Source organism: Anolis sagrei, chromosome 13 (assembly GCF_037176765.1).
Source record: "Anolis sagrei isolate rAnoSag1 chromosome 13, rAnoSag1.mat, whole genome shotgun sequence".
In the NCBI taxonomy this organism is placed as follows: Eukaryota; Metazoa; Chordata; class Lepidosauria; order Squamata; family Dactyloidae; genus Anolis; species Anolis sagrei.
In genome coordinates this window covers 8,079,888-8,089,957 of record NC_090033.1, presented here as the reverse complement: position 1 = coordinate 8,089,957, position 10,070 = coordinate 8,079,888, and the positions used below count along the sequence as shown (strand labels likewise).

Below are 10,070 nucleotides of genomic sequence, written 5' to 3'. Positions count from 1 at the left end.
TCAACACCTCCTTCTGCGCATGCGCCTCCTCTCCTGCTCCAAAGTCCTTCCCAGGGAAAGGAGGGACCGTCGCGAAATTCCTCACCCGGGACACAGCCGAAAACAAGTGTTTATTCTGTAAGGGATGCTTTTGAAAGTTTGAACTACAACTCCCAGCCTCCCCAGCGTTGATTTTCTCCTCCTCTTTCGGGGCGGGTCCGGGTCTCAGCTGATTCGGAGCCAAACCCGAACCGGCGCCGGAGGGAAAGGAAAGCAAACCGGGACGGTGCCTGGCTTCCAGTTCCTAGGCTTGCAAACAAAAGAACCCAGAAAGGGAACATTGGCTTTGTCCCTTTAAGGTAAATATGCATCATTATTATTATTTATTATTATATTTAGTACACAGCAAACAAGATCACCATATTGGCTTTTGCATTGTGTTGTTGTTGTTGTTGTTGTTGTTGTTGTTGTTGTTGTTGTTAGGGTTTGCTTTGTCTGCAATGGGATTTTTGGGGAGGCTTTTGCAAAAGCAAACCCATTGAATGCTATTGGATTGAGCTTTGCAGCCACTCAATGGTCAACTGAATGGAGAGGCCTGTTTTTGAGCCTCTCCCACAAACCCCAAATGCACTCTGTTCATGCTCAGAGGTGCTCTTGGAGGATTAAGAATTGATTTATCCTTATCTGCACTTGCCTAATAGCCTCTGAGCATGTGTAGAGTGCATTGAGCAGAGTGCATTTCTCCTTATCTGCACTTATTAAGCAGCCTCTGAGCATGTGCAGAGTGCATTTCTGCTTATTTGCGCTTCCACCGTAGCCTCTGAGCACGTACAGACCACATTTACCCTTATTTCCACTTTCAAAGTAGATTTTGAGCACATATAGAGCGCATTTCACCTTATCGGCCCTTGCTAAATAGCCTCTGAGCATGTGCAGAGTGCATTCCTCCTTTCTTTGCACTTGGAAAGCAGCCTCTGAGCATATGCAGAAAGCATTTACCCTTCTATGCACTTACAAAGCGACCTCTGAGCATGTGCAGGGTGCATTTACTCTATGCACTTACAAAGCAGCCTCTGAGCATGTGTTGAGTGCATTTACCTTTCTGTGCACTTACAAAGCAGTCTCTGAGCATGTGCAGAGTGCATTTACCCTTCTGTGCACTTACAAAGTGGCCTCTGAGCTTGTGCAGGGTGCATTTACTCTTCTATACACTTACAAAGCGGCCTCTGAGCATGTTCAGAATGCATTTACCTTTCTGTGCACTTACAAAGCAGCCTCTGAGCATGTTCAGAGTGCATTTACCTTTCTGTGCACTTACAAAGCAGTCTCTGAGCATGTGCAGAGTGCATTTACCCTTCTGTGCACTTACAAAGTGGCCTCTGAGCTTGTGCAGGGTGCATTTACTCTTCTATACACTTACAAAGCGGCCTCTGAGCATGTTCAGAATGCATTTACCTTTCTGTGCACTTACAAAGCAGCCTCTGAGCATGTTCAGAGTGCATTTACCTTTCTGTGCACTTACAAAGCAGCCTCTGAGCATGTTCAGAGTGCATTTACCTTTCTGTGCACTTACAAAGCGGCCTCTGAGCATGTGCTGAGTGCATTTACCTTTCTGTGCACTTACAAAGCGGCCCCTGAGCATGTGCTGAGTGCATTTACTCTTCTATGCACTTACAAAGCGGCCTCTGAGCATGTGCAGAGAGCACTGTGCAGAGCATTTCTCCTTACCTGCACTTACAGATTAGCATCTGAGCATGTGTAGAGTGTATTTCTCCTTATCTGCATTTACTAAATAGCCTCCGAGCATGTGCAGAGTCATTAATCCTAATTGTAAGCTGCAAGGTGGCCACTGAGTATGTGCAGAGCGCATTAAGGCTTATCTTCACTTGCAAATCAGAATCTGAGCACGTACAGAGTGCATTTTCCATATTCGCACATAGGAGAAAACTCTGAGCATATATTGAGTGCATTTATCCGCACTTTCAAAGCGGCCTCTGAGCATGTGTCGAGTGCATTTCTCATATCTGCATTTACTAAATAATTCAGATAAGGAGCATGAGTGTAGTGCATTTGTCCTTACTTGCACTTACAAAGCGACCTCTGAGCATGTCCAGAGTGCATTTCTCATATCTGTGCCTCAGAGTGACCTCTGAGCATGTCCAGAGTGCATTTATTCACACCTCTTTGGGGAATGGCTTCCCTAGCATTGCAAAATAACTTGGTATGTTACCCTATTATTATTATTACAATCTGATTTCCCGGCAGGAAACTGAGTCATACATACATAGGGTTTGGGGAACTATTGGTATTTACGTCCCACTTCTCTGCTCCGCATCCTCCCAACGGCCCTTTGTTTACGCCGGGGTCCCCTAAAGGTCATCTAGACCCACCCCATCCCGCCCGTGACGGGGTTGTTTGCTCTCTCCGAAATGAAGAATGCTGTCTCGTCTTGTCCGGAGGCGCAAACATGTTGGTGACGACGGGATTTCGACATTCCTGACCCGAAAGACCTGACGCATCATTTCCTGGGAGGCCACATTGCAAAAGCATTGTCCTCAAATTGAAGTCTAAAGCCCAGGAAAAGCGCTGATGAGGCTGGATTGCCCTCCGATCAGCTGACTTGGATCCCATAACCCCTTTGACCCTTGGCCTGGTGGTCAGCAACACTTCCCCTCTGCTGCCCTTCTGATCTAAAGACTCTTACTAGATTGCTATCGTTCCAATAGATCAGGCTCAACTTGACTCCTCCCTCCAGGTGTTTTGGACTCCCAACTCCCGCCAGGACTTGGTTGGCCTCATTCATAAGTGAGGGTTGAAGAAAACACCTTCCTGGATGCGATCCTGTACAACGTTTCTCTCTGGAAACAGCAGTAACCTGGAGGCCCAGGTGCATGCTGCATGACATCATGGGTCGCTATAACCACTATTCCTGGCAAAAGGCAAATCAATAGAAATCAATACCATTCCAATTCTATTTTTCAGCTTGGCGTCGCGATGCCTCTCCCGAGTAACGTCTCCGTCCTCTGCCCCAACGGGTCCCGGTGGGTGATGGAGGTTTTCAACGAGTGCGCCCAGGACGGGTGGGACCTGGCCAGCGTCGTCCTGGGACTCGTCTCCATCCTTTGCTTCGCCGGCGCTTCTTTCCCGTAAGTCGCACCTGACTCCTCCTACTCGATTGGCTATTCTAGGGGACGGGGCCAGGAGCAAAGTGGGTGGGACTTCGAGCACAGGGGGTATGACTTGGGTGTAGGGTTAAAAGCACCATGGGTGAGGCCAACAATACAGTGGGCCAGTTTAGCCCAGTGGGCGGGGCTTAACCTTGAAGCCACTCCCCTTTGTGCCCACTCCCAGGCAGTTCTACCTGTCCTGCAAGACGGGGATGATGGACCAGGCGCTGTCACTCTACTTCCTGCTGGGCTGGCTGGGAGGAGACTCCTTGAACCTCATTGGCTCCTTCTTGGCCGACCAGCTGCCACTCCAGGTAAGGGTCTGCCTCCTTTCCCAAGGCCGCGCATGACGGGAACCCGTGTCCCACTTGGCCGTGGATGACGGGACCCCTTGCCCCGCTTGGCCGCGGATGACAGGAACCCGTGCCCCGCTTGGCCACGGATGACGGGAACCCGTGCCCCGCTTGGCCACGGATGACGGGAACCCGTGCCCCGCCTGGCCGCGGATGACGGGAACCCGTGCCCCGCTTGGCCGCGGATGACGGGACCCCGTGCCCCGCTTGGCCGCGGATGACGGGAACCCGTGCCCCACTTGGCCGCGGATGACGGGAACCCGTGCCCCGCCTGGCCGCGGATGACGGGAACCCGTGCCCCACTTGGCAGCGTATGATGGGAACCCGTGCCCCACTTGGCCGCAGATGACAGGAACCCGTGCCCCGCTTGGCCGCAGATGACAGGAACCCGTGCCCCGCTTGGCCGCGGATGACAGGAACCCGTGCCCCGCTTGGCAGCGTATGATGGGAACCCGTGCCCCACTTGGCCGCAGATGACAGGAACCCGTGCCCCGCTTGGCCGCGGATGACAGGAACCCGTGCCCAGCCTGGCCGCGGATGACAGGAACCCGTGCCCCGCCTGGCCGCGGATGACGGGAACCCGTGCCCCGCTTGGCCGCGGATGACGGGAACCCGTGCCCCGCTTGGCCGCGGATGACGGGAACCCGTGCCCCGCCTGGCCGCGGATGACGGGAACCCGTGCCCCGCTTGGCCGCGGATGACGGGAACCCGTGCCCTGCTTGGCCCTGTATGACGGGAACCCGTGCCCCGCTTGGCCACGGATAACCGGAACCCGTGCCCCGCTTGGCTGCGGATAACCGGAACCCGTGCCCCGCTTGGCTGCGGATGACGGGAACCCGTGCCCAGCTTGGCCGCGGATAACGGGACCCCATGTCTCCCCGTGGCCTTTCCGGCGCTGACCCTTTTCCTCGTCCCCTTTGCCAGGTCTACACGGCCATCTACTACGTCCTGGCGGACCTGCTTATGATCTCCCTCTACGTTTACTACAAGGTCAAAAACCAGAACAGGACCTGTAAGTTGGCGTCTATCCTTCTTCTTTGGTCCTCTGGGTATTTTGGACTCCTGACACCCGGTAGGAGTTGGGAGTCTGGTATGAGTTTTCATGCTCACGTTACCCTTTTCCTTCGTCTTTCCAGTATCGGCCTCCATCAACGCGGTCTTCGCTTCCATCCTCCTCTTCGGATCCGTCTCGGCCTTTTCCTCCCTGGACCGTTTGGATGCTCCTCTGGGCGATGGGGCCCCCGTGGCCTTCAAAGGGAGGGCCCTCCTGGCCTTGCCCGAAGCCCCCCCAGGGTGGGAGGTGAGGCCAAGAGAGTGTGACCCTCCTTTTCAAAAGCAAGGCTGGGATTCGAACCCAGGCCAAGAGAGTCACAGCCTTACTTACGAATGCTTCTCCCGCAGCCGTTCACCCGGAAGGAAATCATTGGCTTCGCCGTCGGGTCGGTCTCCTCGGTGCTGTACTTGAGCTCCCGCATCCCCCAGATCTACACCAATGTAAGATGCCCTTTGGGATGAGTAGTGCGCCTCGAGAGGCGTCATAAACAAACCCTCCCCATTTGATCCTCGGTGCTTGATAATCACGACTCCGTTGGACTACATCTCCCAGCATTCCTTGCCGCTGGCTGCTGGGATTTGCAGTCCAACCTCATGAGTAGCCAATTATTTGGGTGTGTGTGTGTATGTATATATGCATGTGTGTGTATACATATGTATGTGTTTATACAGTATGTGTGTGTATGTATATATATGTGTGCGTATATGTGTGTATGTATATATGCATGTATATATGTGTGCGTATGTGTGTATGTATATATGCATGTGTGTATGTGTATATATATATATGTACATATATATGCATGTGTGTGTGATATGTGTATATATGTCTGTATTTATGTATGTGTCTGTATGTATATATATATCTACCTGTGTATGTGTCTGCATATATATATATGTGTGTGTGTGTGTGTGTGTGTGTATGTACATATGTATATGTATGTGTGTGTATATATATATATGAATGTACTTCAGGTCCCATCAGCCCCACCATAATGGGAGCTAGCCTTCCAAATCTGATTCTGGAGTCTCCAGGTTTAGGTTAAGGGCAATGGGAGATGTAGTCCAAGCATGGGGTTCTTCCTAGGTTTCATTCAGAGCTGGGCTTGGAATTGCCCAGTTTGGACTACAACTCCCATCTTTTTCGAGTTCCTTTTGAAACATTAATTCACAGCTAGGCTTAGAGTTGACCCACTTTGGACTACAACTCCCATCTCTTTCAAGTTCCTTCCTAGCATTCATTCAATGCTAGGCTTGGAGTGGCCCAGTTCGGACTACAACTCCCATCTCTTTCGGGTTGTGACACTCCAGCGTGCTTCCAGTCCTCAATAAACCCACATTGTCCCCTTCCTGCTTCCAGTTCAGGAGGAAATCCACCACCGGGATCTCTTACTCGCTCTTTGCTCTGGTGATGCTGGGAAACACTCTGTACGGGCTCAGTGTCCTGATGAAGAACCCGAACCCGGGGCAGTCAGAGGGGAACTACGTAATCCATCACCTCCCCTGGCTGGTCGGGAGCCTGGGCGTCCTCTCCCTCGACATCGTCGTATCCTTTATTCCTTTGGGGGCAGAAAGACTGCTTCAGGATGATGGGAGTCGCAGTCCGATCCCTATAGAAGGATTGGGTAAAGGGTGGCTCTCAAAATGGCAGCAGGAAGTGGACACTTCCTCTGCAGCCATCAAAAGGCGAGCAGGAAGTAGGCGTTCTTCTGCAGCTCTTCTCAAAATGGCTGTTTCCTCTGCATTTCCTCCCCAAATATGTTTCCTCTGCATTTCCTCCCAAAATATATGTTTCCTCTGCATTTCCTCCCAAAATAGTAGCAGGAAGCAAAGTTTTTCCTCCTCAAAACGAGGACAGGAAGTCGTTTCCTCGAAAGGATGGAAGTAAAGCAATCCCTCTCAAAATGGAGGCAGGAAGTTATATTCCCGTGCCTTCCCTTTCCAAATGGGAAGAGGAAGGAAACTTCCCTCTATCATCCCTCTCGAAATGGAAAGCTTCCTCTCCAGTTCTTCTCAAATTTGGAGCAGGAAGTGACATTCCTTCTGCAGTCCCTCTCAAAATGGTGGCAGGAAGTGATATGTCTTTTGCAGTCCCTCTCGGAATAGGAACAGGAAGTTATACTGTGCTTTTCCAAATGGGAAAAGGAAGGAAACTTCCTTCTGCTATTCCTCTCAAAGAGAAGGGAAGCTTCCCCTAAAGTTCTTCCCAAAATGGGGACAGGAAGTTGTTGTTATATAATAATTATATAATCTTCTGCAGTCCGCTCTCAAAATGGAGGCAGGAAGTGATGCTTCCTCTGCAGTCCTTCCCAAAATGGGAGCAGGAAGTTATTATTATATGTCTTCCTCTGCAGTCCCTCTCAAAATGGTGGCAGGAAGTGATGTCTTTTGCAATCCCTCTCTGAATGGGAACAGGAAGTTACTATACCTGTGCCTTCCCTTTCCAAATGGGAAAAGGAAGGAAACTTCCTTCTGCTATCCCTCTCAAAGAGATGGAAAGCTTCCCCTAAAGTTCTTCCCAAAATGGATGCAGGAAGTTGTAATTATTATATGTCTTCTTCTGCAATCCCTCTCAAAATGGGGACAGGAAGTGGTGTTCCTTCCGCAGTACTTCCCAAAATGGAGGCAGGAAGTAGTCGTTGGTGTTATATAATCTTCTGCATTTCCTTTCAAAATGGTGGCAGGAAGTAATGTGTCTTATCTGAATAGGAAGTCAATACTCCTGTGCCTTCCCTTTCCAAATGGGAAGAGGAAGGAAATTTCCTCTGCTATCCCTCTCCAAGAGGAAAGTTTCCTCTCAAAATGGCTTCCAGAAGTGGCCCTTGACACCGCGATGCAGATTTCCTTCCAGTTCCTGGCCTACCGCCAAGGGAGGGCGTTGGTGCAAATGGAAGAGGAGGAAGCGCTGCTCCGAGAGGAAGATCCCATAGAAAGCGGGCGGACGTGACCCGGACCCAAGATCCTTCTTCCTCTTCCTCCTTTGGGAATGGACACAGCTTCGCCTTGGGAGACATAGTCGTCCGAACGGAAAAAAATGGTGCTTTCTAGATCCCAAAAAATAAGGTCAAAAGAAGGGAATGAATTCCCAGAAATGGGCATTCGTTGCACGTTTTGCACGCTCCGCTTCCTTTCACAAATCCGGCCGTGTTTCCCTTCCTTCGCACACGGCTTAAAGGGACGGAGACACAATTATTCCGTGAAGGGAGCATCATGTTTGGCTCGGAAGGGACAAACGATCACGACAAACTCTCGGGTCGGTGTAAAAAAAATATTCAATAAATAGGGAAAACATGTTTTTTTGTGATTTATTTCCTTTTTTTGTCCTTTTTTTTTCACGTTACGGAGGCTCAAGGAGAAGACGGAGGTTTCCAATCGAAGCGTTATTACAGAATATATTTTGTTGTCAAAACAAAAGGAAAAAAGAACAACCAACCAACCAAATAAAATGGGAAAAGAAAAAAAATTAAAATCGAAATAATAATAATAAGAATAATAATAACCAATGCTTTTGCATTCCATAGAAAATACAAAGAAAGCATTCCGGTTCGGAAGCGAGCCGAACGCCTGACCTGGTTTCCGAGGGGGGTGTTGTTGTTATTCCGTCCCGTGATACAGAGCGCAGAGTAAATAAAAGGGGGTTATTTCCCCCCCTGTTTGCAAAGGAAAAAGGGGTCGGAAACAAACGCCGCAATCAACGCGAAAAAAAGGGAAAAATGGAAGGGGGAAAAAAAGTTTATACAGCTTTATTCGTCGGTCGTGATTCGGAAGGAATACCGTATGACGGAGGACAAAAAATGGCAGGCAGATGGCGAGGAAGAGGGAGGGAAACCCAATGTTTTCTAAGGGAGGAAGTAAACAAACAAAAAGGAGAAAGAGAGAAAGAGAGGAAGAGGAAATCTATAAGGAACCGCATGGCGTGGTTTTGCGTGAGCGCCGAGTCGCCGACCAAGGTCTCGTTGGCCTGATTTTTCCTCTCCTCCTCCTCCTCCTAACTTTGCTGCTTCCTCTTCAGAGCCTCCACCAGGTCGTTCTTCAGTGCTTCCTGCTTCGATTTGTCCGCAAGAGTCTGCACAGTCCTGGGTGGGTGAGGAAGAGGAAGGAAGGAAATGAATAAATACATGCATTTTGTGGGAGCATGCAAGGAATTCAGTTAGTGTGTGTCAACTGTAAAATAAGATGCACAAAGCTGATTGGTTGAGAGATGGCTGAGCCTAGGACTTTTGGTTACTGTTACATTTTTGTTCAGGCTTGAGCTATGCAAGTGCTCAGGGAGAGAAAAGAGAGAAGCGGAGGAAGAGAAGCAGAAAGAGACAGAGTTCAGAGTGTACATTATGCCACACATTTAATATAGGGCCTTGTGCCGGAAGATGACTGAGCCTGGGACTTTTGGTTACTGTTACATTTTTGTTCAGGCTCGAGCTATGCAGGTGCTCAGGGAGAGAAAAGAGAGAAGCAGAGGAAGAGAAGCAGAAAGAAACAGAGTTCAGAGTGTGCTCTCACTTGGTTTATTTTACATTATGCCACACATGTAATATAGGGCCTTGTGCCAGGAGATGACTGAGCCTGGGACTTTTGGTTACTGTTACATTTTTGTTCAGGCTCGAGCTGCGCAGGTGTCAGAGAGAAAAAACAGTGAAGCAGAAAGAGACAGAGTTTGGAGTGTGCTCTTGCTCCATGAGCTGCTGAAAGAGTTTATCTGCATGGACTTTTGGTTACTGTTACATTTTTGTTCAGGCTCGAGTTATGCAGGTGCTAGGAGAGAGAAAAGAGTGAAGCAGAGTGTGTGTGTGTCAACTCTAAAATAAGGTAGATAAAGCTGATTGGTTGAGCTTTGTGCGGGGAGATGGCCGAGCCTGGGACTTTTGGTTACGGTTACATTTTTGTTCAGGCTCGAGTTATGCAGGTGCTTGGAGATAGAAAAGAGTGAAACAGAGAGAGACTATGTGTGTGTGTGTGTGTGTGCGTGAACTGTAAAATAAGGTGTGTGTGTGTCAACTTGGTGCACACAGCTGATTGGCTGAGCTTCGTGCGGGGAGAAGGCTGAGCCTGGGACTTCTGGTTACTGTAACGTTTTTGTTCAGGCTTGAGCTGTGCAGGTGCTTGGAGAGAGAAAAGAGTGAAGCAGAGACCTGCGCAGCTCGAACCTGAACAAAACTCTGCACTGACAAATCTCTCGTAAAAGGATTTTATATGAGTTGATGCATCTGATCACATTGTACATATATTGTTCTGAACTACAAAGAGTAAACTACTTGTTCTTTACTTTTCATCTGCGAAGCATATTTTCTCTGGCAAGGTAGTGTGTGGGCTGATCAAACGAGAATTACACATGGTTTATTTTACATTACACCACACATTTAATATAGGGCCTCATGTAAGGAGAAGACTGAGCCTGGGACTTTTGCTTAGTGTTACATTTTTGTTCAGTCTTGAGCTGCGCAGGTGCTTGGAGAGAGAAGAGAGTGAAACAGAGAGAAGAGTGTATATGTTTCAACTGTAAAATAAGGTGTGTGTCAAC

The 10,070-nt window shown here is 49.2% G+C and overlaps 2 protein-coding genes across 4 annotated transcripts in view; one reads left to right on the top strand and one right to left on the bottom strand.

Moving 5' to 3' along the window:
- Positions 1-32: 32 nt before the first annotated feature.
- On the top strand, positions 33-7,845 carry SLC66A1 (solute carrier family 66 member 1). 2 transcript variants are annotated; one of them, XM_060758820.2, is made up of 8 exons: positions 33-338; positions 2,962-3,125; positions 3,331-3,460; positions 4,424-4,511; positions 4,636-4,799; positions 4,901-4,993; positions 5,913-6,098; positions 7,392-7,845. In XM_060758820.2, exons 2-8 carry the CDS (start codon positions 2,974-2,976, stop codon positions 7,497-7,499), a joined length of 921 nt encoding a protein of 306 aa, XP_060614803.2. In that variant the 5' UTR covers positions 33-338; positions 2,962-2,973; the 3' UTR covers positions 7,500-7,845. The 2 variants fall into 2 exon arrangements, with proteins under 2 accessions (XP_060614803.2, XP_067328821.1); XM_067472720.1 differs by lacking the exon at positions 33-338 and adding an exon at positions 2,712-2,866.
- The window catches only part of CAPZB (capping actin protein of muscle Z-line subunit beta), a 59,461-nt gene continuing 57,234 nt past the window's right edge, over positions 7,844-10,070 (bottom strand). The window contains exon 9 of one of the 2 annotated variants that reach the window (XM_060758822.2): positions 7,844-8,628. In XM_060758822.2, coding sequence (XP_060614805.1) covers positions 8,541-8,628 — 88 coding nt within the window. In that variant the 3' untranslated portion in view covers positions 7,844-8,540. The remainder of the gene's footprint in view (positions 8,629-10,070) is intronic. The other variant, XM_060758821.2, reaches the window with a different exon arrangement.

What these genes read in the sequence shown, in the direction of transcription:
- SLC66A1 (XM_067472720.1), top strand. Translation starts at nt 2,813, where the DNA reads ATGCGATCCTGTACAACGTTTCTCTCTGGAAACAGCAGTAACCTGGAG. An exon ending in CAAAAACCAGAACAGGACCT is followed by an intron (nt 4,512 to 4,635) that starts GTAAGTTGGCGT and finishes TCGTCTTTCCAG; the next exon opens with TATCGGCCTCCATCAACGCG. An exon ending in AAGCCCCCCCAGGGTGGGAG is followed by an intron (nt 4,800 to 4,900) that starts GTGAGGCCAAGA and finishes CTTCTCCCGCAG; the next exon opens with CCGTTCACCCGGAAGGAAAT.